Here is a 27,837-nt window from a genome sequence, read left to right on the forward strand (position 1 = left end):
TAACCCTGTGCCCCCCTCTGTGGCTGTTTTAGGGGGTGTTTCCCAGCCCTGCACCGGGGTGTTTTTTGTGGGTGGGGGTCACGGTAACCCCCATCCCTTTGCAGAAACCCCACATGTGCCAAAGAGGGGAGATGGGGCCCCCCAGAAAAGGGACTGCGGGGGTTTTGGGGGCAGGGGGTCCCCAGCCCCCTCCATGTGCCAAATTGAAGTGCCGCCTGCGGGGGTGGGGAGGCGCAGGCCCAGCATCTCCGCAGCCCCCTCACCCCCCGGGGGTCCCAGCTCCCTCCGGGGGGACTGTGGCGGGGAGGGGGGGGAGGGTGGAAGACCCTCCCCCTTTTAAATGCAAAAAAAAAAAAAAACCCTAATGAAGTGACTTTTTTTCTTTTTTTTTTTTTTTTTTTTGAAGCAGTTTTGGGGTTGGGGGGGGGGCTCAGCCCGGGGGGAGTGGGGGGAGCACTCGCCCCCTCATCCCAGCACAGACCTGAGGTACTTTGTCCTTCGTGTGTACAGATAAATTATATATAAAACACTTTGGATACGAGCTGTGGCCTGGCTTGTGGGGCAGGGGGGCACACGGGGCTGCCGGTTGGGAGGGGGCCCGGGATCCTAAGAGGGGAAAACACCGAGACCCAGTGAGGAGGGGTCCCGGTGGGCGACACAGCGGAGTCCCGGTGGGGAGGGGAGGGTCCCGGCAAGGGAAAGAGGGTGGAAAATCGGTTGAGGGGGGAGTACAGGCAACGTCTTGGGGTGCGGGGGGCTGCGGGACCCCGGGAAAACCGGATCTTGGAGGGGTGGGGGGATCCCGCTGCTCCGTGATCCCGGGGGAGTGGCGGGGGTGGGGGGGACATACCGGAGGGGTCCATTGAGGTGCCGGTGAGGAGGGTGGAGTGCCACACCGGTATGCCGGGGTTCCTCGGGTGTCAGTGCGTAGAAGAGGGAGCCGAGGAGCTGGCGGTGGGGCCACAGGGGCCGCCCTAAGGTGCGGGGGCGTTGCGGGACCCCCCGAAAAACCGGAGCCCCTCACGGCGTGAGGGGAAGCGCGGCGGGGCGGGGCGGGGCCAGCCGTGAGGGGCGTGACCATTCCGCGAGGGGCGTGGTCAACCAATGAGGGGCGTGGGCTCTCTCAGGCCCCGCCCCTCCAACGTCCCTCCCTGCTTTGGAACGCTCGCGCCGCCAACGGCTCCCCCCCGCGCCCGCCCACCCGCCGCTTGACGTCATCGCGTCGCCGCGCTGCGTGCGCACGCCGCGTCCCCCGCGCGGGCGCAGAGCCGCCATGGAGGCCTCGGCGGGCGGCGGCGGCGGCGCCGGGCCCGGGCGGCGCTGGTACTTCAGCCGCGAGCAGCTGGAGCGGAGCCCATCCCGCCGCGCCGGCCTCGACCCCGACAAGGAGCTCTCGTACCGGCAGCAGGCGGCCAACCTGCTGCAAGACATGGGGCAGCGCCTCAACGTGTATCCGGCCCGCGCTAGGCCGCGCTAGGCCGCGGGTGGGAGCGGGGCGGGGCGGGGAGAGACGGGAGGGAGTGAGGGAGAGCCGGGAGGGGGTGAGGGGAGAACCGGGAGTGGGAAGAGCCGGGAGGGAGTGAGGGAGAGCCGGGAGGGGGTGAGGAGAGACCCGGGAGTGGAGGGAGCCGGGAGGGGGTGAGGGGAGGGCCGGGTCTTGTGAGGATCGAGGAGAGCGCGGCCCCGGCTCGGGGAGATCGCTGCTGGGGTGTCGGGAAGGCCCGGCCCGGCTCTCGGGGCGGGGAAAAGCCGCTTTTCCCGTTTTTGGCTCGGGAAATGGCGTTTCGGGCGCAGGGAAAGCTGTGCTGGCGTGTTGGAGAGGCTCGGGCAGGCCTGGCCGGCCCGGGAGAGGGGAGAGCTGTGCCGGGGTGCTTGGAAGGGAGCGGCAGGCCCGTCCGGGTGAGCCGTGCCCGCGTTGGGATCGAGGAGATTCTGGGAGCGGGGAGAGTCGAGCCCGTTTCGAGGTGGTGGAGATCCCGTTTCACGGGCAGGGAAAGCTGTGCTGGTGAGTCGGGAAGCCCCGGCCTAGGAGTGGGGAGAGCCTAGCCTCTTTTAGGATTGAGGAAATCCCAAAACGAGGGAGTGGGAAAAGCTGTGCTGGGGTGTTGTGAATGCTCGTCCCACAAGTGGCCAGGAAAGCCGAGCCTGTTTTAGGACCAAGGAGATCCCAAAAAGGATTTTGGGACCAAGGAGAGCCGTGCCAGGTTGTCAGGAAGGCTCGTCTGGGGAGCAGGGAGAGCAGAGCCTGTTTGGGGTCGAGGAGATCCCATTTTGGGAGCAGCGAGAGCTCTCCTGGCATGTTGTGAAGGCTCAGCTGGGTTGTGGAGCGCGGTGAGCCTGTTTTGGGCTTGAGGAGAGCTGTGCTGGGGTGCAGGGAGGGCCTGTCCTGTCCTGGTGCTGTTGGCATGTGGGGTCTGTCCCAGTGGCTCCCCTGGGCCTGTCTGGGGGTCTCTGTGCCTTTCCTTAACCCCGTTCCCAGCTCCCAGCTCACCATCAACACAGCCATCGTGTACATGCACCGCTTCTACATGGTGCAGTCCTTCACCCAGTTCCACAGGAATGTAAGTGCTGGGATTTGGGGTGCGGTGGGGTGCTGGGAACCCCCAGACCCACTCCTGCTGCTGCCTGGGAGGGGGACCCACCTTGGGAAGAGGTTTGGGAAGGGAGAGGGACCCTTTTGTCTCTCCTGGTGGTGGCCAGATTTGAACAGCCTTCATTCCCTGAAGGAATATTGAGAATCCACCTGGTTTGTTTGTTTTAATCTTGAATTTAGTGGCTTTTTAAGCAAACAGAGTGTTTTCCTCCACAGTCGGTGGTGCCAGCAGCGCTTTTCCTGGCAGCCAAGGTGGAAGAGCAGCCTCGGAAGCTGGAGCACGTCATCAAGGTGGCACATGCCTGTCTGCACCCCCAGGAGCCTCTGCTGGACACCAAGAGTGAGGTAAATGTGGGGAGGGAGCCTCAGGGTGTGCTGTAAGCGCTGGAGGCCCGAGGAGCAGGAATGGCACCTGGGATCCACCCTCCCGGGGTGCTCAGGGGCAGCTTCTCCATCCAGCTTCTCCTGCAGCAGAGAGATTTGGGCTTCCCCCCTTGTGTGCAAAGCCTCTTCTCTGCTGCACACCTGGATGCAGATGTGCTGTTTGCCTGTGTCCCTGGAGCACTGCCCAGGAGGGTGTGGAGCAGAGGAGCTCCACTGTGGGAGCAGTTTGTCCCAGCATCTGTCTCAGTGGGTTAAAAACGTTGCTGAGCCCTCATCTCTTCAGACAGCCCCTTTTACTTGCAGCTGAGCAGCGAGTCCTGCTGGAAGGGGCAGCTTTTTCCAGGGAATCCTACAGAAAATTAAAAAACAGCAGGAAAAGCGGGTGATTCCTGCACTGCTCGTGTGCTACCCTAGGAGTGTGGGGGACCAGCACCCAGGGCCCACCCAAACACTCTGATCCCTCTGTCTTAGAATCTCCAGATGGTTTGGGTTGGAAGGACCTTAAATCCCATCCCATTCCACCCACCTGCCACGGGCAGGGTCATTTTCCACTCGCCCAGCTTGCTCTGAGCTCCATCCAGCCTGGCCTCAAACATTTCCAGGGAATCTGTGCCAGTCCCCCCGTGCAGGGAGATTCCCATTTTTGCCCTGGAGAGAAGGGTGTTAGGAATGTGCAGGCTTGATCCGAGTGCCTCTCCATGAGTAACCTGCCTGTCCTCTCAACCCCAGGCTTACCTGCAACAAGCCCAAGACCTGGTCATTCTAGAGAGCATAATCCTACAGACCCTGGGTAAGTTCCTCGAAGCGGCCGGACTGCCACACCAATCCCAGAGCCAGGAGAATTCCACAGGCTGGAGAGCCTCACCCCTTCCACAGAGTCCACACAGCAAACCCCGTTTTTCAGCTCGACTCCTGTTTTAACATCAATTTTTCAGGTGTAACTTGTGCCAGGCTCAGTGCTGAGAGATTTAAGTGTGGTTTGTCACTTTGATTTTTTTTTTTCCCCTAAAAAAACCAGGATTTGTGCTGCTTTGGACACTGGCCCTTGTCCTGGGTTGTGCTTTCCAGCTCAATCATAGAATCATGGAATGGTTTGGGTTTGAAGGGACTTTAAAGACCATCCAGTTCCAGGCCATAATGCTCCAGTTCTGTTGCAGGAAGCAGTTTGTACTGAGAGATGTCTTAAAAAATTGGGTTAGAAGTGAATATTTTGATCAAATAATTCATTGGGGGAAAGTCCCCAGAACTCAAGAAACCAGGAGCATTTTCTGGGTGTTTCTGGAAGTAGGAGTCTCCACGGTTGGCTGCGGCTGGTGGGGCTGGTGTTTCTCTATCAAATGTACTGTTAAAAGTTGTGTTCACTAACGAATGTTCTGTTTCAGAGGCAGTTTGTAGGTAGATTTTCCCTCCAAAAGAGCAGGATTTGTTATTCCTGACTGGATTCAGAGCAGACACTCCATGTCCGTCCTTCAGTAGGGGCAGAGGTGCCGTGGGCCACAAGTCTGTGGCTAAACCAAGCCCAGTTCTGCAGCCTCTCAGTTCTCCAGAGGCCTTTTTAAACACCCCAGTTCTCCCAGAACGTTCTGCAGGTCTGCACGTGGACCAATTGGAATTCCTTTTTCCCTTTTCAAACAGAATTCCCAAACTGAGGAGGATGCAGGAGCAAGGATTAAACTCAGTTGTCCTCAATGCTTTAGGCCCATTTAAAGGGAAAACAATCTGCTTCCTCTCAGCTTTTTGGGTGAGAGAAATTCCTTGGAGCAGATGCCATTGTCTTTGCTTTCCTCCCAGCTGCTTCAAGAGGCTTTGTCCTGCTATTTTTAAAATCTTTAATAGCTGTTTTGTTTCCAGTGAGGCCTTTCAGAAGCTGGGAGGTCTGGCAGCAGCAGAGACCTTCTGAGTTTGTAGCTGGAGAACTTGAGGCTTCTGGATGCAGGAAAAATGGGCTCCTCTATTCCTGCCTGGCTCCAAGCAGGGCTGTAGGAGGGAAGGGGTGCAGGAAACACAGATCCAGGGCTGTGCTGCTGGTTCTGATGGTCCTTTGTCTGTCTCCTTCCAGGGTTTGAGATCACTATTGACCATCCTCACACCCACGTGGTGAAGTGCACGCAGCTTGTCCGAGGTGAGAGGGAATGAGGAGGAAAATATGGGGGAGTGTCCAGCTGGGATTGCTCCAGAGCTTCCCAGAACCCTGGAATGGGTTGGGTTGGGAGGGCAAGGACAACTTCCACTTGGACACTGCCAGGGATGGGGCAGCCACAGCTTCTCTGGACAATCAGGGCCTCCCCACTCTCACAGGGAGGGATTTCTTCCCTATGTTCCATCTTATTCTCACCTTTTCCAAGTGAAAAACCATTCCCCCTTGTCCTGCCACTCCAGGTCCCATCGAGAGTCCCACTTCAGCTCTCTTGGAACCTGAAAGGCCACAAGAGGGTCACCCCAGAGCCTTCTCCAGGCTGAACAATCCCAATTCTCCCAGCTTTTCCTCCCAGAAGAGCTGATCCATCCCTCTGATTCTCAAAAGATAGGCAGTTTTAGATGCTTCAGGCTCTTCTGAACCACACAAAGCTCTCAGTGAACAGCAGTTCCCAAAATCCTTTTGCCTGTGGCCTGCTGGTCAATCTGTGGGTGGCCCATGGTTCTTGCATTAAAACAACTTGAAAATATGCAACTAACACCCTGATTTTTCCTTTTTTTTGCAGCCAGCAAGGACTTGGCACAAACTTCCTATTTCATGGCTACAAACAGGTTATTATTTTATAATTTTATAATTTTAGAGTTGGTTGATAATTTATCTGCTGCCTGTAGCCCCAGAGGCACCACTCAGCCTGGGAGCAGCTGGGAATCCCACAGGAAGAGCCTTAGGAAAGGGTTCCAGCCATTTTTCCTGCCAGCTGCTGGGTAAAACAAGCTGGAAAATAATGCAGATGGGATACTCAGGAGCTTCACTGCTTATTTGATGAGAATTTAGTTGTGAAAGTTTGCAAAAAAAAAACCCCAAACAAATCAAAAAGGTGAAGGGGAAATGAGTATATAAATTTTTTCTTGCTTGTTTCTGGGTGTTGGAGAGTTTTCAACAAAGTGCTGTGGAAATTTTCCACAAATATGGTTTGTACTCTAAAAAAAGTCTGTTTTGGGGCATAAATGAAGAAAAATCAACCCCACATTTTTTGTATGGGTTGTTTTACCCCTAAGTTTTCCCAGGACAGAAAAATCAGTACAAGGTTCTTCATTTGGGTTGTTCTGTCCCTAAATTTTCCGTGGAAATAAATCAGCCCCAGATCCTTTCTCTGATTTGTTTTGTCCCTAAATTTTCATTGCCAGTCTGATGCCAGCACTTTTGTTTGGGATTATTTCTAAATTTAATTTCCTGGATGATCAACTTCGGACAAACCACGGAGTTCACATTTGGAACAGACAAAATCATAGACGTGGAAAACACTGATGTTTTGGGAAATCACTTAGGGAAAAGTGGTTTAGGTGCCAACACAGGTGAAGCTGCAGGGCTGGAGATGCCTCCAAGCTCTGTCTGGGAATGTCTGGGCACGTGGTTTCCCTTTTCCACCTGGGAGGTGTTCCCTGCTCACCTTCACTGTTTGTTGAAGGTGTTTCGGGCTCCAAAGGGCACCCCATGGATTTCCGGGAATGTGCTGGTGGTGATGTTTGGGTAAACACAGCCCTGAAAGCTGTTTTATCCCTGCAGCCAGAATTTCAAAGCCATGGGATTAGGAGTTAATGCTGTAATTGAGGGAAATCCAGGCAGAAAGTGTGAAGAAGAGCCTTGGTTTTTGCCTGAGAGAGCCAGTTCTGGGATGAACTGGATTTATCCTTTGGTTTCATTCTGGCATCGTTATGGGGCAGAGTTGAGGCTCTTTGTTGTCCTTGAGTTTGCTCTCCCAAGGTTGTGAATTTCCTGGGTTTGACTTCTCTGGATAAACGCAGTATCCACGAAACTTGAGGATTTTTGGTTGTAGATGCCAAACTTCAGCCTCTCCACTTTTCACTGATGAAAAAGGTGGTGAGGAGATGGTGCCATGTGGGGGCCCATTCAGGAGTGGGCAAATCCCACACTCAAGACTTGCTTCTGTGTTTCTTTAAGCTCTGGTGTTCCTGCAGGATCCTCGTAGCCCCTCAGTTCTCCTGGTGCTACCCACACCTCACAGCACTCATGTCCACGTGGAAAATCAATTTATTCATGAATATATTTTATAGGTCACTTGGCTCAGGTTCTCTTGAGCATAAAGTGTACTCCTAAAAATCCTTTGGGAAAGACCAGACCCTTCCTAAAGCTGAAAAGGGCAGGTTTGCTCTTTGGATGCCATCTGGGAGTTGTGCTTGGAAGTTTCTCCCCAGAGCAGCGGTGGGGCTGGCAGGTGACCCCAGGACTGACTTTTGTCGTTGGAGAAGCCAGATTTTCTGTAGCAAAATAGGGACGAACAAGGAAACTGGTGGAGGAGATCCCAATTTTTTTTCTGTAGCAAACCAAGAATGAACAGAGATTGAGGAAATCCCAACTTTCTTTTAGCAAAACAGGGATGTGCAGAAAAATGGACAAATTTCTCTTCACGAAGAGAGGTGGGGCTGGTCCCCAGTGCCTTTTCCCCCTTGGAGGGGAATCCCAAATTTCCTCCATCAAAACAGGAATAAACAGGGAAATTGGTGGAGGAGATCCCAAATTTCCTGTAGTAAAACAAGGATTAGTTTCTCCTCAGAGCAGAGGCTGCTGGGTGACCTCAGCACTGATTTTTTTTCCTTTGGAGGAGATCCCAAATTTTCTGTAGCAAAACAAGGATGAGTTTCTCTGCAGAGCACAGGTGGGCCTGGCAGGTCCCCAGTGGCTTTCCCTCTCAGAGAAGCTCCCAAATTACCTTTGTAAAAACCATAAACAAAAACTGGTGGAGGAGGAGAACCCAAACTCCCTGTAGCAAAGCAGGCCTGAACGAGCGAAGCGGTCGCGGAGCCCCGCTGGGCTGGAGCAGGATGGAGCTGGCTGTGCCCGAGGGTCGTTCTGGGGAGGTCCAGAGGGCCACATTCCCCCCATGTCCCGCGTGGATCTGCAGCTCAGGCGTGGGAGTTGATGGCTTTTTGTTTTCTCTCCCGGTGACGTCAGCCTGCACCTGACCACCTTCAGCCTGCAGTACACCCCGCCCGTTGTGGCCTGCGTCTGTATCCACCTGGCCTGTAAGTGGTCCAACTGGGAGATCCCAGTCTCCACGGACGGCAAGCACTGGTGGGAATACGTTGATGGCACTGTAACTCTGGAGCTCTTAGATGGTAAGTTTGGGAGCGAGGTTTTTTTTTATCCTGCAAAAGGCTCTTAAATGATTTTGGCATCGCTGGTCCTGGGTCTCTGATGTTTCAACGCCACCTCACGGGCTCCAGGAGTTCAGGGCTTGCTGAGCATTTCCAGGGCAGCAGCAGCTTCTGTAGCACCACAGAGAAATGAGTTTGAATGGGTCAGTGATTCCAGTTGTCAGAATTCCCCTCCTGGCACAGCTCCATCCCACCAGTAGCTCCATCTGTCAGATGAGGGGGTTGTCCTGATGGACCGGGGCTGCTCTGACCCTCCCGCTTGGGTTTGTGTCTCCTCTGCAGAACTGACTCATGAATTCTTGCAAATCCTTGAGAAAACTCCCAGCCGACTGAAACGGATCCGGAACTGGCGGGTAAGAACCTTGGACACAGGCTGTGATTCCTTTGGGAATTGCAATGCAGGACAGCAATGGAGGGAGTTGTGTGTGGAATTGAGATACACTGTGTGTGGTGCTTGAGTTCATCTGTTGTGAATTAACTTGTGCAGAGCTTTGGTTTTCCAGCTGCATTAGCAGCCCTGCTTCCAGGGGTTGGGAATTTTCCCACAAAGAGGGATGGGAGCAACGTGGATCTGTCTGTATAAAAGACCTTGCAGTGTCCTGGTGAGCTGCTTGGATTACACCAGCGACACCCCAAGTAAACACTCGCTGATTTGTTTAAATTCCAGGCCTCTCAAGCAGCCAGGAAGTCCAAAACCGACGACCATGGCGATGACGAGAGCCTGTCAGAGCAGACAATCCTCAACATGATCTCCAGGAACAACAGCTCGGACATGAACATCGCTGGGCTCATGAGCATGTCTACATCCTCCACCGCCGGAGCTGGGCCGGCGCTCCCAGCTGCGGCCGATTCCCCCGGGGAGCCGAGCGCTGCGGATCCGTCGCAGGCAGATCACTGGCACCCCCCGGCCAAGCTGGACATCCACAGGACTAGCGAGAGCACGTCGGCCGCTGAGCACCTGCAGCCGGACGGTGCTGCCTACCCCAAGCAGAGCACCAAGAACGCACCCTCAGCCAAGGTGTCCCTCAAGGAATACCGGGCCAAGCACGCTGAGGAGCTGGCAGCACAGAAGCGGCAGCTGGAAAACATGGAAGCAAACGTGCGCTCCCAGTACGCCTACGCTGCGCAGAACCTCCTGGTGCAGCAGCAGCGGGAGAGGGAAGGGCAGCAGGACAGCAACCCCTCCCCGATCGTCCTGAAAATCCCCATCGCGGGGCCGGAGAACCCCGAGCGCCCGCCTGGCGCCGACAAGGGTGACAAAGCTCTCAAGATGAGGATCCCGGCGGTGGGGGGAGGCGGGGAGAGGCCGATCCCCTCCAAGCAGGAGGAGATCAAGATGCGGATTAAGGTGCCAGGTCCCGGAGACAGACACGGCTCTGCGGATGAGAGCGGCGGGAAGAGCCGGGAGTACAAAGAGAAGCACAAGGGCCACTCATCCAACCACCACCACCACCACCACAACCACCACTCGCACAAACACTTGCACGCCCAGCTCGGCGCCGGCCCCAGCACCGCGGCCAAGCGCCCGGGGGACTCCAAACACAGCGCCCAACCCAGTGCCACCGCCACCCCCCACAAGGGCTACGGGCCTCTCGTCCCCACCCGCAAAAGACCCCTGCCCGAGGAGCCCCCGGCCATGCCCCACGAGCACCAGCCCAAGGTGGGCAAAGTCTCCAAAGGTCCCGGAGTGCCGTTCCCATACGCCCACCTTCCCGGGGCTGCCCATCTCCCTGGGCACAGCTCGGATTTATCCCAGCCCAGCAAAGCCCGGGGCGCCCACAAATCGGACAAGGGGCCTTCGGGGGCCAACGGGCACAACGTCAGCCAGGCCAGTGACTATCAGGACACGGTGAACATGCTGCACTCGCTGCTGAGCGCGCAGGGCATGCAGCCCACCCAGGCCCCCGCCTTCGAATTCCACTCGTACGAGCTCCTGAACCCCCGGGCTTCCAGCGGCTCCAGAGCTGCCACCAACACGGACAAGCCCCGACCGCCCCCCCTGCCCTCGGAACCGCCCCCTCCGCTGCCCCCCCTCCCCAAATAACCCCCTTTTTACTACTGAGTCCAGAGCCCGAGCCCAAACCTGCGGGGCTTTTCTAAGGGCTTTTTGATCTCCACTGCCTCACGAAGAACTTATTTTATTATAATATAACTTTTATTATTGATATTTAGTTGTTAAAGCTGTGAAAGGATAAGGAACCCTTTCTCTATTCCTCCCTTTCCCCCATAGGCTCCCAGTTAGTGTTGGGCTTTGACCCCCCCTCTGGGGAACATGGGGGATATTTAAAATATGTCACAGAAAATTTAAGATGTTTTACAAATAATTTAAGCATTAACTTATATCTTAGTGGTTTGGTTCCTTTTAATTCTGAGGGGCTGTGGCAGAGCCCGGGGGGACTTTTGGGGAGGTTCCCTTTGAGGCGTTGGTGTTGAGTTTTTGGGGGATGGAGGGATGTGGGGGGGCTGAGGGAATCCCAAGGTGATGGGAGCTGTTTTCCCTCCCGTGGGTCGTGTTTCCTTGCCCTCACACCTGTTCTGGTTTGGGACCCTGTCTCCATCCCTTGCTCCCTTCCTGTAGATCCCTGAATTTCCATGGGAGCCATGGGGGCAGGGGGGTACATTCCCAGTGGGATCTGGGATGAGAAAGTGCCAGGCTGGTCCTGTAGGCACCATACCCGGGGCAACTTCAGGAAATCACAGTGGCATATGGCTGTTCCCAGCTGAGCTGGAAGCAGCTTCTCCTGGATCCTCAGCCCAAGGCCAGGGGACCTGCCAGAGTTTGGGTTGACTATTTGGGAAAGCCCTATTTTCTTTCTTTTTTAGACTTGACTTTTCTGACCTTCAATAAATGGGTGGTCTCCGGATGGTTTTGGGAAACTCTTGTTCCATGTTGAGCTTGTTTTTAGGAGGAACTGCTGCTGCCAAACCCTCTCCAAGGATTTGGGGACCGATTTGGTCCACTTTTGGGACCAATTCTTAGATTTCAGGCTCTGGGCAAAGCCCATCCCTTGCTTCCCTTCCCTTTTTTGGAGCCCCTCTTGGAGGTGGCTCCTCCTGGGATGTCGAAGCTCTGCCCTTCCCGGTGGGGAGCAGTGTCGGTTCATGGCTGGCTCGGGAAACCGGGAAGGGACCGAGTGATGCCAAGGGGGACCAAGCCGGCTCTACCGCGAGCATCTCCTGACCCGGAGCCAAAACCCGGTCCCCGCTGGGCCCCTGACCCCCCATCTCAGTGGTGAATCCCCAGGACCCCTGCCCCAGTGTCCTGACCCAGGACCCTTCCCGGTGTCCTGGCCCAGGATATCCCCCCAGTGTTCTGTCCCGGGACCCTTCCCGGTGTCCTGGCTCGGGATACTCCCCGCTGTCCTGTCCCGGGACCTTCCCCGGTGTCCTGGCCTGGGACCCTTCCCGGTGCGGGATCCCCCCAGTCCCGCCGCGCCCACGTGTCGCGTTCCCGCCGCGCCGCTCCCACGTGACCATGGGAGGGCGTGGCCGCTCCCTGCGTGAGTGACTGCCAAATCAGCCAATCACTCACGAGATCTCCGCCGTGCTGGCCGTTGATTGGCGGGTGGGCGGGCCAGTGAGGAGGTGGGGCGGGAGCACGGTGCTGCAGCGCGGAGGCCGCGGCGGCAGAGAGGTAAGATGGCGGCGGCGCCTCCTGCTTACAATGGGGCCCGGTGTGCCCCTCAGCGCGGCCCCCGAGTTCTTCTCCGGGGCTCCTCCGTCCTGCACCGTCCCGGGGGCGGGTCTCCTCTCGCTCTCCGCTCCAGCAGCGCTGCCTGGCCGCCCCTCAGGGGTCCCCCTCACGCCCGCCACCCGCGGACAAAATGGCGGCTCCTGGCCGGCAGGAGCGCGCATGCGCGGGAGCGCGGTGGCAGAGCACGTGTGCGGGCGGGAGAGCTCCGGGACGGACCGGGAGAGAGGCTGGGATGGACCGGGATATACCGGGATAGAGACGGGGATAGATCAGGATGGGCACGGGGATAAACCCGGGGATGGACCGGTATGGGCACCGGGATATACCGGGAGAGACGTGGGGATGGACCGGGATATACCGGGAGAGAGGCTGGGATGGGCACCGGGATATACCGGGATAGAGACGGGGATAGATCAGGATGGGCACGGGGATAAACCCGGGGATGGACAGGCATGGGCACCGGGATATACCGGGAGGGAGGCTGGGATGGGCACCAGGATATACCGGGATAGATCAGGATGGGCACGGGGATAAACCCGGGGATGGACCGGGATTGGCACCGGGATATACCGGGAGAGAGGCGGGGATGGACCGGTTATACCGGGGTAGATCAGGATGGGCACGGGGATAAACTCGGGAATGGACCGGGACGGGCACCGGGAGAGAGGCTGGGATGGACCGGGACGGGCACCGGGAGAGAGTCTGGGATGGACCGGGATATACCAGGGTAGAGACGGGGATAGATCAGGATGGGCACGGGGATAAACCCGGGGATAGACCGGGATGGCACCGGGAGAGAGGCTGGAACGGTCCGGGATATACCGGGATAGATCAGGATGGGCACTGGGAGAGAGGCTGGGAGGGACCGGCATGGGCACCGGGAGAGAGGCTGGGATAGACCGGGATATACCGGGATAGATCAGGATGGGCACCGGGATAAACCCGGGGATAGACCCAGATACACACTGTGGGGACCCAGGTGTAGAGGCAGGAATGGACCGGGATGAGCAGCAGAAAAGACCGGGGATAATTCGTGCTTGAGGCTGGACGGGCAGCGGGGATGCACCGGTGTGGAGGCGTGCCCGCGCACAGGTAGCGGGGCGAGTCACCGGGATGGCGGCGGCGATGGGCACTGGCAACACCGAGGAGATGCACTGGGGGTGCACTGGGAGAAGAGGATCCCCCCCAGATTTCTGCGGGGCTAAAAATCCCCTCGAGCATTATTGGGAATTATCTCCATAGGAGCTGCCTCATCTTCTGCTGAAGGGGTCAGGCTTTGATTCAAATTCTTTCCCGCTGCTACTTTTCGTTTTATCAGCATTTTATTCCACTGCTTCTCCTTGCTCTGCATCCCTCCTGCAGCGTCGGCATGAACAGGATCCGGATTCACGTGTTACCGACGAGCCGAGGCCGCCTGACCCCGGTGCCGCGGCCCCAGGAGCCCCTGGCCTGCGCCTTCGCCCCCCGGCCCTGCTCCCAGCCCCGCCTGGAAGGGCAGGAATTCTGCATCAAGCACATCCTCGAGGACAGGAATGCTCCCTTCAAACAGTGCAGCTACGTGTCCACAAAGAACGGGAAGCGTTGTCCCAATGCTGCTCCCAAACCCGAGAAGAAGGATGGGTGAGTGGCTCTTCCTCCTGGTTTTCCAGTTCCAAACTCTATGGAGTTAAAGCAGGCAGGGGGAGGAATTTAAAGCAGGCAGGGGGAGGTTTTTCTCTTTGTCTTCCCTTTTGAAAGAATGGCTGGAGCTGTGTCAGGGGAGATTTATACTGGATTTTGGGAAAAGGTTCTTCCCCATTTGAGCACCTCGGCAGCTCCTCAGGGTAGTGGTCACAGTCACAGCCCTGCCAGAGCCCAAGGAGTGTTTGGATAATGCACCCAGGAGCATGGTGGGATTTTGGGATGTCCTGTTCAAGGCTAGGAGTTGGACTTGGTGATCCTTGTGGGGCCCCTTCAGGATATTCCATGATTCTTCTCTCCCATCTGCTGTATTTGGGTAACCTCTGAGGAGCATCTCCATTTTTCCAAAATGTTTTTAAGCTGGAGAAAGACTCCGTGGAGTTGCTTGGGGACTGTGGGCTGTGCCCTGACCCAGCAGAAGGTGGCTGCAGTGCTCCAGGACTGGCACTGGATCTGTGCGGGCAGTCCCTCCCTCATCCCAGCACATCCCATGCCTGTGCCAGTGGATAATCCCCGGAGCAGCCACTCTGATCCCTCTGGAGCTTTGGCCTGGTTGTGCTGCTGCTTCCCTTAGGCCTTTAAAATGCTCGAGTGGTGGGGATGTAAGGGCTGGAACAGTTATGGATGACAGAGCACAGATTCCTCACGGGAGTGTTGCTTCCAGGATTTACTGGGATGTGGACAGTGGTTGTCTCCATCCTGATCCCTGTGCTGTAAAATGTGGGGAAAGCAGAGTCCAGTGAGAAAGTTTGGAAGCAGAAGAGCTCAAAAACTCACCCACCTCACTGGCTTTAACTGAAAGCTCTTCTTACTCCCTGCTGCTGGTGCCAGAGATGACATTCCCTCAGTGGTGGGTGGGCTCTCTCAGCATTCCCAGGCTGGACTTCCAGCCAGCTCCCTGTGAGAGATTCCAGGTGCCAGGGCGTGTTCCCTGCCCTTCTGCCCTGCTCAGGTGCAACCCTGCATCCAGAGATGTTTTCCCCGTGTCCAGCTCAGGAAAAACATCATTTGGGAGTGAGTCCAGAGAGGCACTGAGATGAACAGAGGGATGGAGCAGCTCTCATAGAAGGAAGGGCTGAGAGAATTGTGATTGTTCTGGAGAAGAGAAGCTCAGAGGTCACCTAATTGTGACCTTAAAGTGGCTGAAGGAGCTGCAGGAGTGATGGAGAGACTAGTTACAGGGGGTGGAGTGTCAGGACAAGGGGAAGTGGCTTCCCACTGCCAGAGGGCAGGGTTAGGTGGGATATTTGGAACAGATTGCTCCCTGTCAGGCTGGGGAGGCACTAGAATGGATTTCTCAGAGAAACTGGGGCTGCCCCTGGATCCTTTAAAAGTGTCCAAGGCCAGGTTGGACAGGGCTTGGAGCCATTTGGGATAGTCGAAGGTGCCCCTGCCCATGGCAGGGGTGGAACTGGATGATCTTTACATTCCTTCCCAATCCCAAGCATCCTGGGATTCTGTGAAGATGCAGCAATGTGGAAGGTTTGGGAGCTACTCCAGGGTTAGTGGCTGCTTCTTTGGGATGGTTGTGCTCATTTAAACACCTTTAGGGGCCTCTTAAAAAGAGGATTTCCCCTCCACACCCCCATTTTGCCTGGCATGAGGAAAGCATGAAGATTTTAATCCCCAGATTATTGTGGCATCGTGCATTTCAACCAGCACAGTTGAAAGGCTCAGGGGAATGTGTTGAGGCAAAAGCAAAGCAGCAGAGGATCCACGGGAGCTGCTCCTGTGAGCGAGGTGTGCCCTCAGTGTCTGGATGCTCCTGAGGCTGCTGAGCTCTGCTGTTGGAGGCAAAGCTTGGCTGTGCTTTGGAGTTTGGTGATGGAGGAGGGATTCCAGCAGCAGGAGCCAGGAGAGCAAGCGGGATCAGGATGGAGAGGGGCTCAGATCAGCTTTTAGTTCCTCTTACCCTAATTATTCGTGCTGCTGAGCCTGTGGTTTGTCCCTCAACACCTCGTGCTGCGCACAGGTTGGAAAGGGAGTGCTCAGATCAACTTTAGGTTCCTTTTAGCCCAATTATTCATGTTGCTGAGCCCATGGTTTGCCCTGCAGCACCTCATTCTGCACACAGGTTGGAGAGGGAGGGCTCAGATCAGCTTTAGCTTCCTCCTACCCCAATTATTCGTGCTGCTGAGCCCGTGGTTTGTCCCTGAACACCTTGTTCTGCGCACAGGTTGGAAAGGGAGTGCTCAGATCAACTTTAGGTTCCTTTTAGCCCAATTATTCATGCTGCTGAGCCCATGGTTTGTCCCGCAGCACCTCGTTCTGCACACAGGTTGGAGAGGGAGGGCTCAGATCAGCTTTTAGGTTCCTCCTACCCCAGTTACTCGTGTTGCTGAGCCCGTGGTTTGTCCCGCAGCACCTCGTTCTGCGCGGAGCACGCCCGACGCAACGCGCTGGCGCTGCAGGCTCAGGTGAAGAAATCCAACCCCGGGCCTGTGGGTGAGACCCTCCTGTGCCAGCTGAGCTCCTACGCCCGGGCAGAGCTGGGCTCCCAGAGCGCCGAGAGCAGCCGCAGCGAGGCCAGCCGCATCCTGGGTGAGCACTGAGCCCCGTGCCTTGAGCTTTCAGCCTCTGTGTTTTTCAAATCCTCTCCCACATTAGTGCATAAATCTAAACTCCATATAAAGTGTTAGCTAGTGTCTTCAGTTTTTTGGTCAGACAAAGCAATTCCTCTAGGCCTGAAACTCAATGATACCAAACAGCCTCAGGCCCTGAAAAGTATAAAAAAAAATGAATTGAGGGGGTACAAATTAGGGGAATATGATTTAATTACCTGAAAGTAATTGGAGGATTAATCCCTGATATATAAATGGACCAAACTTAGATCTGTCTGAAAAACTCGTGACCATCATCCATCTTGGGTGTAGCCTCTTGGAGGCTTTTGACTGCCCAAATTGTTATCTGTTGAAGGCCTTTAATAAATACCCACTTTATTCTCTTAACCTTGTCTAGCCTCTGTTTTAGGCAGCCATTCCAAGGCATAAACCCAAAGGCAGTGCCAGGCTGCTCTGTTCCTGTGGGGGAAAGCAGCAATATCCTTTTCAGTCCAGTGGGAAAAAGACCCCATGGTCTGGGAGGAAAAACTGGGGTTTTGTAAAGCCTAGTGTGTCTCACGCTGCCAAACCCAGACCCTGCAGGTTTAGCCTGGAAATAATACCACTGGAATTCCATGTTTGCTGGGAAGCATCATTCCCAGTGTGTTCTGGCTGCTCCAAGGTTTCCTGTTGTTCCCTCCTCCAAGTCCCTCACTCAGAGTTTTGGGGTGCAGAGTTCCCTCCTGGCATGAAGCAGAGCCTGCCCAGCTCCATGGGGCCAAGCTCCAGGGTGTCCCTGGCCATCCTGGGATGTGGCACAGTGTCCTGTGACTCTGGTGCTGTGTCTTGCAGACGAGGACAGCTGGAGTGACTGCGAGCAGGACCCTGTCACCGTGGAGCAGACGTGGCGTGGGGACCCCGACAGTGAAGCTGACAGCATCGACAGCGACCAGGAGGATCCCCTCAAGTAGGTTGGGGCAGTAGTTAAATTGACATTTTTGGCGGGCTCAGCCTGGAAAAAAGGCTCAAGGAGGGACTGGTTCTCCACAACTCCCTGAACAGGAGGCTGCAGCCAGGTGGGGATAAAGTTCTGCTCCCATAAAAAGGGACAGGACAAGGAGAAACAGCCTCAATTTGTGCCTGGTGAGGTTCAGGTTGGACATCAGGAGGAATTCCTTCATGGAAAGACCTGTCAGGCATTAGAACTGCCTAGGAAAGTGGTAGAGTCCCCATCCCTGCAGGTGTCCAAGGAATGACTAGATGGGGCACTCAGGGCTCTGACAGGGGTTGGTCACAGGTTGGATTAATCCTGGGGAACTTCTGGGATTCCATGGTGGCTGCTGCCTGCCACACACGTGTTTCACGTTGTGGGCTCACTCTGGCTCCAGGGGATAGTGGTTGTTTTAAAAACATGACTATATCCATGGTTTTTCATGGATTTGTGCCCACATGGTTCATTGGCTGTGGATGCACTCAGGTCCTGGAGCTGGGGTTTTCTGGGAAGCACTTACTGCTTATCCTCTTCCAGAGTGGAGTGGATCTCTCAGCAGCTTCTCTGGGTGATCCTGTCTCTTAAAAAAAAAAAGCCTGAAATTGAGTATTTCAGCTCATCACTTGTTGATGGTGTAACCCAGAGTGTTCCCAATAACATCAGTGTTGTTTGTGGGGGGGAACAGCCCAGAAGGACCCCCACATAATAATAATAATCTTGAGAGAACCACACAGATTCAGAGAATGAAGCCTTGAGTGTCTCCCAAATCCTTTGGGGGATCAGCCCTGGGGCACCCCCAAACCCTTTGGAAGAATTATTCCTGAGAGACTTCCCCCCAACCTTTGGGGGTTCAGCCTTGAGAGGCCCTCACGCCCTTTTGGAGAACAGCCCTGAGGGATCCCCAGACCTTTGGGGGTTCAGCCTTGAGAGACCCTCACGCCCTTTTGGAAAACAGCTCTGAAGGACCCCCAGACCTTTTGAGGGTTCATCCATGAGGAACCCCTATATTCTTCAGCAGAAAACAACCCAAGGGATCCCCAGACCCTTCAGGGATCAGCCCCGAGGTCCCCCACACCTTTGGGGGGATCAGTCTCCAGGGACCCTCCAAACAGGCCGTGTTCCCTGGGTTTTGCAGGCACGCTGGGGTGTACACGGCCGAGGAGGTGGCTCTGATCATGAGGGAGAAGCTGATCCGCCTCCAGTCCCTCTACATCGACCAGTTCAAGCGGCTCCAGCACCTCCTGAAGGAGAAGAAGCGCCGGTTCCTGCACAGCAGGAAGGGAGAGCACGAGGCCATCGGTGAGCCAAGACCTCCTGCCTGAGGGCATGCACAGAAATCTGCTAAAAACCAGGAGGTTTGGGCCTTTCTAGAGGCAGATTTCAGAGCAGAGTAAAAGGGGGGTTCCACACTCAGAGCAGTTGTTTTATTGAGGGGCTGGAGCATGTCTGGAGATGGGGAATTGGCTGAAACACAAGGGGAAAGGTCTGGAAAGCTGAGGGAGCTGGGGAGGGGCTGAGCCTGGAGAAAAGGGAGCTCAGGTGGGACCATCTCACTCTCTGTAACTCGCTGACAGGAGGGTGCAGCCAGGTGGGAATCAGCATTTGCTCCCGTGGAACAATGAGACAAGAGGAAATGGCCTCAAACTGTGCCAGGGAGGTTTGGGGTGGGCATCAAGAGGATCTCTGTACCGAAAAGATGGTCAGGTATTGGAACTGCCCATGGAGGTGATGGAGTTCCTGTCCCCAGAGGCGTTCAGGGGACAGCTGGACATTGCACTCAGTGCCCTGGTCTGGTTGGCAAGGTTGGACTCTGATCTGGAGAGCTCTTCCAGCCTGAGTGATTCCATGATTCTGTGCTGGTCCTGTGCCCAGAGATCCCTATCACTGCAGTTCCAAAGCTTGTGCATTTCTTTGCTCTTCAGAGCTTGCAGTGTTGGCAGGAAATGAGCTTTAATGTTAATTCTGAGACAAAAGTGCTTATTTTGTACTGGGATTTCCTGTTTTTTCCTTTTACGAACAAAAAATACTCGTCTGTAAGGCCCTTGGTGTGTGGACAGGAGTTGGTTCCAGTAACACCAGTGCTGCTGTACTGGTATATTCCTCCCTAGCAGGGGTGCAGCATTCCCTCTGCCTCTGCAGCCATTCTCTCTGTGCAGAATATACTCTTGGAAGCAGGAATTCCCAGTTCAACAGAGGCAAAACCGAGTTGTGTAACTGATCCCAAGTATTGCAGAGCAAAGGACTCTTTTTTTCTAGCATCATCCTTTAATAGCTCATCCTGGAAAACGCCATAATTCAGCTCAGGCTCAAGTAAAAATAACCAGGAGTTTGGTACATACCAATTTTGCAGAACTCTTTTTAGCAAAGGAGTCAGAGAAAAGCAGATCCTGAGCGTTGCCCTGTAATTAAACCAGGAATGCTGGCGGGAAGCTTCCAGAACTTGCACAGGAGTGACCTGAAATTTGACAAGTTTCTATTCTGCTGCTGAAATCACAATGGACGGGGAGTGGCTGAATTATTTTTAAAGGAGATTTTAAAAATACTCTGTGGGCCCAAGCGTTCCTGGTGTATGTGGAGAGGTCAGGATAAATTTTGGGATGGAACCTGCACTGCCAGGCGTCACCCAAAGCTGCACTGCTGCTGCTCATGTGGATGGAGCCCTCAAAGCCCTCCATGGCTAATGTGCCTAAAAAGACGAGGCAGGTGGGTGGAGATTCCTGATTCTTCTTTATTCCTGCAGGGAGCAGCCTCCTGACAGGGCCAGAGGGGCTGATGGCCAAGGAGAGGGAGAACCTGAAGCGGCTCAAGTGCCTCCGGCGCTACCGGCAGCGCTACGGGGTGGAGGCTCTGCTGCACCGGCAGCTCCGGGAGCGCAGGGTCCTGGCCACCGACGGCGCGGCCCAGCAGGTCCGTGGGGACGTCCTGGATGGGTCTCTCCTCTCGTGTCTTTTCTGGGAGTGACCCCAGGCCCTGGCAGATTGCCCCATGTAACGCCCTTCCTGCAAGGCTGCTGCCCTCCTGGGTTTGGAAAAGCTCGTTGAGGTTTTTGGGAGCTTCTGGATCTGTGGTAGCTCCTGTGTCTCCAAGAGCTCTGGGGTCTGTGCGAGCTCTTGGTGTCCACACCTTGAATGTTTGGGGTCAGTTTTGGGCTCTTCGTAGCAACAAAGACATTGAGGGTCAAGCCCGCGGAAGGGAATGAAGCTGGGAAAGGGACTGGAGCACAAGAAGGGTCTGGAAAATTCCTGGGGAGATGAACTGGGAGGGCTCATCCTGGAGAAAAGAGGGCTCAGGGTATTTGAAGGCTTGGGGATTTTTAGGAACTCATGGGTTGTGGAAGATCATGGGTTTTTCAAGGCTCTCAGGTTTTTGGGAGCTCTTGGGTCTGTGGGAGTTCCTGGGTTTGAGTGAGTCCATTCCATTGCCTAAAAGAGGCTTAATAAAAAGAGGGAGAGGGAGTTGTAAATAGACAGGCAGTGACAGGACAAGAGGAAATGGTTTTAAACTTAAGAGATGAGAGGTGTGGGTGGATATTGGGAACAAATTCCTCCCTGGGAGGGTGGGGAGGCCCTGGCACGGAGTGCCCAGAGAAGCTGCCCCATCCCTGAAAGTGCCCAAGGCCAGGTCGGATGTGGCTTAGATCAGCGTGGGATAGTGGAAGGTGGAAGAGGAGCTTTAAGGAGCTTTAAGGTGTCTCCCAACCCAAACCATTCCATGATTTCAGGCTCACACCACCCGCTCCAGCCAGCGCTGCTTGGCCTTTGTTGACGATGTCCGATGCTCCAACCCGTCCCTGCCGATGACCCGGCACTGCCTCACGCGTATCCTTTCATCCCACGCTCTTCCTGAGTGCTGGCCAGCAGTTTGCCCTGGGCCTGTTTGCCCCTTTCTCCCTCCCTGGCCCTGAATCAAGGCCCTCGGTTTGCTGTAGCCGTTGGTTTCAAGCAGGAGCCCAGAGGAAAAGTCTCCCTGTCTGTTGGTGCTCCCGTCCCATGGAACAGCCAATTCGTACGGGAGCAACAAAGGGCTGGGCTGCTCCCAGGGGTGCTCCTGCCGTGGCCTCCTGGGTGCAGAGCACCCAAACAGGGTGGGCATTTCACTTGGAAGCAGAGAGAACCCAGGCAGGCCTGAGCTGTGAGGGATGTGCATGGATTCCCTCCAGGAATGGGGATTCCATCGCTTCCTTGAGCAGCTTTCCAGTTTCTGACCACCCTTTCCATGGAAGAAATTCCTGAACCTTTCCTGACAAAGCTTGAGGCTCTTCCCTCCTGTCCTGTCCCTTGTTCCTTGGGAACAGAGCCTGCCCCCAACCTGAGCACACACACACACCAGAGCACAACCTTGATTTTTGGGAGGATCTGGAGGGGTAATTCCAACCTGTCTGGAGCTGCTGTGGCCCAGTTCAGTCTCTGATCCTTCAAAAAGGTTCTCATGTGTGTGTGTGAACAGCCTTGAGCTGTTCCACTTCCTGAATCGGCCTCAGGTAGTGGAGAGCCAGCACTGAAAGTTCCACTGGGATCCCCCTGCTCAGGGATGACCCTCAATATGGGACCAAGGGTCCCCCAGGTCGAGGATGACCCCCAATATGGGACCAAGGATCCCCCAGGTCGAGGATGACCCCCAATATGGGACCAAGGGTCCCCCAGGTTGAGGATGACCCCCAATATGGGACCAAGAATCCCCCAGGTCGAGGATGACCCCCAGTCCATGACCCAGCATTGCCCTGGGTGCATCTGCTCCATCCACTCTTGTGGGAGTGGGTGGATGTGTCCAGGTTTGGATCAGGCTGGAGCTGCAGGGGGGAGCAGTGGGGTGAATCAGCAGTGGCACTGAGTCCCGGGGCTGGGTGAGGAGGAGCTTCTGGATCTGTGGAAGATTTTGGATTTGTGGGAGGTGCTGGGTTTGTGTGAGCTCTTGTGTTTATCAGAGTTCCTGGGTCTGTGGGAACTCCCGAGTTTGTGGGAATTTCTGTATTTGTGGGAGCTCCTGGGTCTGCAGGAGCTTGTGAGTTTTTTTGGGAGCTCGTGGGTCTGGAGAAGTTTTCATATTTCTTGGGATGTTCTGGATTTTTGAGAGCCCTTGGGTTTGCTTTGTCCCTGGAGTTGTCAGACTCCCCCAGCCCTGCGCAGGGAGCAGGAGCTGGAAGCTCTATTTGTTTCTATCTAACCACCACAGACCTCAAAATAAAGAGAGGAGAAATCCCATAAAACAGCCAGAGAAGCTGCTGTTGGCAGCTGGAGTTCCCGGGAGGGAGGGAAGAGCTGGGTCTGGTGGGAGCTCTCAGCTGACTCTCAGTGACACAAACAAGCTTTTCCTCGGGCAGCTGATAACATCTGATAACATCTGTGGCTTTTCGGGAGGCTCTCGGGCTCTGTTTGCTTCCAGGAGCTGGATTGTTTGTGACAGGGCACTGGAGGGATGGGGGAAGGCTGGGAGGCTCCAGATGGAGCCTGGGATTTTTGTCCTCTTGGCAATCTGTGCTTTTGGCTACCAGGAAAGTCAGTGCTGGAGCTGGGAGTTGCTCCAGGAGATGAAAATCTGCTTTCCCCACCCCCTGTTCCCTCACCACATCTTCCCTTGGGTGTCCCAGGTCCTTCTCTCTTGGGCTGGGCTCTGACATTGCTGCCAGCCCAGGCTGTGGCTCCCCATGGCCTGCCAGGAAGTGGATTCCTGAGAAATCCTTGGAGTAAGGAGGAGAGGAGGGAAGGGTGAATCTCAAACCTAGCCAGCTTAAGAAACCGACTTAAACTTGGTGTCTTTTCCCAGTTTTATGTGGGTTTGGGATTTTTTCCCCCCCTCTCACACTGGTGTGTGTGTGAGGAAATTGCAGTTGAGGTGATCCTGGTTGGAAGGGGATGGAAGAGGAGAAAGGTGGGAGGAAGAGGAGGGAGGGGTTGGAAGAAAAAGATGGGGATCAGAAGAGGAAGAAAGAGGGATGGAAGAGAAAGAAAGGGTTGGAAGAAAAGGCTTGAAGAAGTGAATGGGGGTTGAAAAAGAGGAAGGGGTGGGAAGAAGAGAAAGAGATGGAAAGAGGAGGAAGAGTCAGAAGAGGATGGAGTTGGAAGAGGAGGATGGGATCAGAATAGGGCTTGGAAGAAGAGGATGGATGTGGGAAGAGGAGGAAAGGGTTGGAATGTGATGGGATCAGAGCAGGCTGGGTTTTGATCTGTAGCTCCTTTGGATCGCTCTGCAAGTGTGATGCAATTGAAGCAGAGTTTCTGTTTGGGATTAAAGGCAGGAAATCCCATTTACACCTCTGGCAGGAACAGGTTTTCCACTGGGAAGGAAAATGCAGTGGGAAGATAGAAATACCATAACCAAACTGGCTGTGGAGAAGGCATTGTGTGTGTGCTGGGATCTCCCCGCCCGTGGGGTTGGAGCTGATCATTTTCCATGGATGTCTGCAAACAAAAGTTAATCCTGTGCCTTTGTGACATCCAGCTGCGTATCTGTGAGTGGTTTCCAGGGATCCAGCCGCATCTCCCAGCCCCCACGGCGGGGGCTCTGGCTGTTGTCCCAGTTTTCCATCATGGAAATTGTGTCACCCACATCCCTGGGCAGTTGGGGTGCAGCTCTCACCTCTGCATTCCTGATCTGGGAGAAATGGGGGTGGGTTTAATACAGTTTGTGGGGGAATTAGGAGCCTTTCTCAGCATTTCTCCCTCTGGATGTGTGTCTGGCAGTACCTCTGCTGCTTTCCTTGACCTCCTCTTCCCAGATATCTGCCAGGATACAAACCAGACGCTGTTCAAGCCGTGCCAGGGCTCGGAGGAAGTTCCCTGCAACAAGCCCGTGCCCGTGAGCCTGTCTGAGGAGCCGTGCTGCCCCCTGCACCTCCGGCTGCCCCCCCAGATGTACGTCCCAGAGCAGGTCCTGGCTGTGCCCCAGGAGCTGGGGGCTGCTCCCACGGAGCTGTACCTGAGCGCAGCCGAGCTCCAGCCCACGGAGAGTTTGCCCCTGGAATTCAGCGATGTAAGTGGGAAAGCTGCAGCTCTGCCCACCTGAGAGCCCACCTGGAATGCTGCATCCAGGGCTGGAACAACTGGGCACGTCCAGCCTGGAGAGGAGAAGGATCCAGGAGAGAGCTGGAGAGGGACGTGGGACAAGGGATGGAGAACCAGGACAAGGGGGAATGGCTTCCAGTGCCAGAGACAGGGTTAGGTGGGATATTGGGAATGAATTCCTGTGAGGGTAAGGGTGCCCAGAGAAGCTGGGGCTGCCCCTGGATCCTTTAAAAGTGTCCAAGGCCAGGTTGGACAGGGCTTGGAGCCATTTGGGATAGTCGAAGGTGCCCCTGCCCATGGCAGGGGTGGAACTGGATGATCTTTACATTCCTTCCCAATCCCAAGCATCCTGGGATTCTGTGAAGATGCAGCAATGTGGAAGGTTTGGGAGCTACTCCAGGGTTAGTGGCTGCTTCTTTGAGATGGTTGTGCTCATTTAAACACCTTTAGGGGCCTCTTAAAAAGATTTCCCCTCCACACCCCCATTTTGCCTGGCATGAGGAAAGCATGAAGATTTTAATCCCCAGATTATTGTGGCATCGTGCATTTCAACCAGCACAGTTGAAAGGCTCAGGGGAATGCGTTGAGGCAAAAGCAAAGCAGCAGAGGATCCACAGGAGCTGCTCCTGTGAGCGAGGTGTGCCCTCAGTGTCTGGGTGCTCCTGAGGCTGCTGAGCTCTGCTGTTGGAGGCAAAGCTTGGCTGTGCTTTGGAGTTTGGTGATGGAGGAGGGATTCCAGCAGCAGGAGCCAGGAGAGCAAGCAGGATCAGGATGGAGAGGGGCTCAGATCAGATCCCAGCCCCTTTCTGTGCAAACAGGAGGGATTTTTTGGGTTAGAAAGGAAAAACAGGAGTGTTTTTCCTGATCCTGTCCTTTGAGAGGGTTCCGAGCTCCCTCTGGAGCTCTGCAGATTCATGGAAGCTGCCGGGGGCATCTGTGTTGTGTCTCACATCGTGCCAGGCTGGGGAAGTGCCACTCGTGAGTCACGGGAATCTCACCCTCGTGTCAAACCCCCTTCAGAGCCAAAACAAATCCCAGCCTCTCCCCAATCCCAGCCTCTCCCCAATCCCAGCCTCTCCCCTTGTCAGGGAGGGCAGATGGAGGAGTGCTCGGAGCTTGTCCATCCCCATCTGTGCTGTCAGGGCAAACAGAGGAGGTGTGACATCCTAGGAGAGGGTGGGGATGTTCCAGGTGTCCTCTGGAATGTGTGTGACATCCTGGAGAGCAGGGATTGCTCTGGGGGTCCCCTGGATTGTGTGTGACATCCTGGAGAGCAGAGATTGCTCTGGGGGTCCCCAGGAGTGTGTGTGACATCGTGGAGAGCTGGGATTGCTCTGGGGGTCCCCAGAAAAGTGTGTTTGGAACCTGTCAAAGCCATTCCAGGCGCTGGAGGGACAATTTGGGAGCAGCACATCACGCTGGGCTGCAGGATGTGTGTCCCACACCTTGTCCTCAGCAATGCCAGCTGTGATCATGGCATTCCAAGAGGAGGAGGGGGTTCCTGGGGCGTGTTGCTGGCTGGGGGCCCCCCTGGCATGGTGCCCACTCCTCTTCCTCCTCCTCCCAGCCTTCCTCCTCCCTTTCCTGCTGCTTCAGAGCATTGGAGTCTCCTCAGCCCCCTGCTGACGAGCTGCTTGGCTGTTTTCCCCTGCCAGGACCTGGACGTGGTGGGTGATGGGATGCAGTGCCCCCCATCCCCTCTGCTCTTTGACCCTTCCGTAACCCTCGATCCGTCCCTGCGGGACATGGCCGAGGCTCCCATCGACATCCTGGCGCTGGAGGAGCCGGACAGGGGCAGCTCCTCCACCCCTCCGGCCGAGGGGCCCGCGCAGGTACGGCCGGGTGGGACTGACCCCCTCCCACCCCGGGATGAGCTTTTCCCAGCAGGAACCTCCCCCCTCTTCCACCCACCAGGCCTGGGGGCTCCTCTCCCACCCAACAGCTCCAGATGCTGGGTGTGCCTGTGGTCTGGGTGGCATTAGGAGTGCCAGGGTGGGGGTGGCAGCCAGAGGCTGGCCCCCGAGGTGGCTCTGTGCCACCCTTGTCCTGGGGATGGATGTCCTGGGAATGTCTGGGATGCTGGGCATGTCTGGCCAAGGGGGTTGGCCTGCCGTTGGAACCTCTTCATCTCAGCTGGGAGTTGTTTCCCAGCCCAGGGGTTCTCCTTTCTTCCTTGGAGTCTTAATTTTCACTGGGATGGCTGAAATTTGTTGCTGTCATCCTGTCTGGAACCTGGGGCTTTTTTGGGGTGTCCCCACAGGGACTGGTGATGTCACCCACTCTCCTGTCATGGCTCCTGGGGTGAAGGCCAAGTTTTGGGGTGGGGGTGGGGGGGCACAGCCCAGGCTCTGACTGAAGACCCCCAGTTTGCTGTAGCTGTTGGTTTCAAGCAGGAGCCCAGAGGAAAAATCTCCCGGTCTGTTGGTGCTCCCATCCTGTGGAATGACCAATTCGTGTGGGAGTGACACTGTCCTGGGCTGTGACACTGTCCTAGACTGTGACACTGTCCCGCGCTGTCGCACTGTCCTGGGCTGTGTCCCAGGCTGTGACACTGTCCCGGGCTGTCACACTGTCCTAGACTGTGACACTGCCCTGGGCTGTGACACTGTCCTGGGCTGTGACACTGTCCTAGGTGTGACACTGTCCTGGGCTGTCACACTGTCCTAGGCTGTGACACTGTCCCAGGTGTGACACTGTCCTAGGTGTCACACTGTCCCAGGCTGTCACACTGTCCTGGGCTGTCACACTGTCCCGGGCTGTCACACTGTCCTGGACTGTGACACTGCCCCAGGCTGTGACACTGTCCTGGGCTGTGACACTGTCCCAGGCTGTCACACTGTCCCGGGCTGTGTCCCAGGCTGTCACACTGTCCCGGGCTGTCGCACTGTCCCGGGCTGTGTCCCAGCACACCCCATGTCCCTGTCGTATCCCCGCAGAGCCGCCTCCCGTTGCCGCCGGGGCCGCGGGAGGAGCCGCAGCCGCCGCAGGACGCGGCCGCGCCCGGCCCGGCGCGGGCAGCCGCCGCCAACGGGAGCCTGGAGCCGGGCGCCGTGGGCTGAGCCCGGCAGCACCGGGGTCCCCACACCCCGGGGACCCTCGCCGTGGGACCGGGGCGGGCTGGGGTCCTCCTCCAGCGCCAGGATGAGCTGCAGCTCCGGCTCCTCTGCCGATCGCTGGAGCCACGGGGACCCCCGGAACCCCAGCAGCCCTCCCGTCCTCCGTGGGGATGGAGCAGCCACGGGAGACCGGGGAGGGAAATCACGGAAGTTCTGGGGGCTTCTGGTGGGTCCTGGGGGGCGATGTGGCCCTGCGGTGTTTTTGGGGGGACAGAGGTTCCGTGCCGCGGGGTCCCCCACAATAAAGTGATGGAGGTGGGTGCTCGGTGTCCCTGTGTGAATGAGCCCCGGGATTGGGGGTGCCCGGGGGGCTGGTGGTCCTCCCGGGGCGGGGGCACCCTGCTGCTACCGGGGATGCCCTTTGGGGTCTCCCTTCGTTTCCGTCTCGGGGGGGCTCCGTGGGGTGCGGGGCGGGCCGGTCCCATCCCGGGGCAGCCGCCGCCGGTGCTCGGTACCGATTCTTCCCGCCGGGAGGAAGGAGGGGCGGGGGTACCGGCTCCGTGGCGAGCGGTTCCGGGGATCACG

General features: G+C 56.2%; 2 protein-coding genes and 2 non-coding genes across 6 annotated transcripts; all 4 read left to right on the top strand.

The window, feature by feature from the left end:
• The first annotated feature begins 1,263 nt into the window (after positions 1 to 1,263).
• On the top strand, positions 1,264 to 10,632 carry CCNT1 (cyclin T1). The gene is made up of 9 exons (XM_021548289.2): positions 1,264 to 1,449; positions 2,480 to 2,561; positions 2,810 to 2,938; positions 3,707 to 3,767; positions 5,037 to 5,099; positions 5,680 to 5,725; positions 8,088 to 8,251; positions 8,573 to 8,643; positions 8,958 to 10,632. The coding sequence occupies exons 1-9, from the start codon at positions 1,274 to 1,276 to the stop codon at positions 10,332 to 10,334; spliced, it is 2,169 nt and encodes a 722-aa protein (XP_021403964.1). The 5' UTR covers positions 1,264 to 1,273; the 3' UTR covers positions 10,335 to 10,632.
• Positions 10,633 to 11,875: 1,243 nt separating this feature from the next.
• On the top strand, positions 11,876 to 26,637 carry KANSL2 (KAT8 regulatory NSL complex subunit 2). Of its 3 annotated transcripts, none has more exons than XM_077788659.1 (10): positions 11,876 to 11,924; positions 12,964 to 13,252; positions 13,347 to 13,604; positions 16,027 to 16,205; positions 17,057 to 17,171; positions 18,331 to 18,494; positions 19,936 to 20,102; positions 20,917 to 21,013; positions 23,911 to 24,164; positions 25,852 to 26,637. In XM_077788659.1, the coding sequence occupies exons 3-10, from the start codon at positions 13,354 to 13,356 to the stop codon at positions 26,176 to 26,178; spliced, it is 1,554 nt and encodes a 517-aa protein (XP_077644785.1). In that variant the 5' UTR covers positions 11,876 to 11,924; positions 12,964 to 13,252; positions 13,347 to 13,353; the 3' UTR covers positions 26,179 to 26,637. The 3 variants fall into 3 exon arrangements, with proteins under 3 accessions (XP_077644785.1, XP_077644786.1, XP_021403968.3); XM_021548293.3 differs by having other exon boundaries at positions 11,886 to 11,924; positions 13,227 to 13,252; XM_077788660.1 differs by having other exon boundaries at positions 12,964 to 13,604.
• On the top strand, positions 21,090 to 21,217 carry LOC116184556 (small nucleolar RNA SNORA2/SNORA34 family). The gene has a single exon (XR_004149308.1). It is a non-coding gene; the product is annotated as a small nucleolar RNA SNORA2/SNORA34 family (small nucleolar RNA).
• Positions 26,539 to 26,666, top strand: LOC116184557 (small nucleolar RNA SNORA2/SNORA34 family). The gene has a single exon (XR_004149309.1). It is a non-coding gene; the product is annotated as a small nucleolar RNA SNORA2/SNORA34 family (small nucleolar RNA).
• Positions 26,667 to 27,837: the final 1,171 nt, after the last annotated feature.

The sequence above is a fragment of the Lonchura striata genome, chromosome 27, assembly GCF_046129695.1.
Source record: "Lonchura striata isolate bLonStr1 chromosome 27, bLonStr1.mat, whole genome shotgun sequence".
Taxonomy (NCBI): domain Eukaryota; kingdom Metazoa; phylum Chordata; class Aves; order Passeriformes; family Estrildidae; genus Lonchura; species Lonchura striata.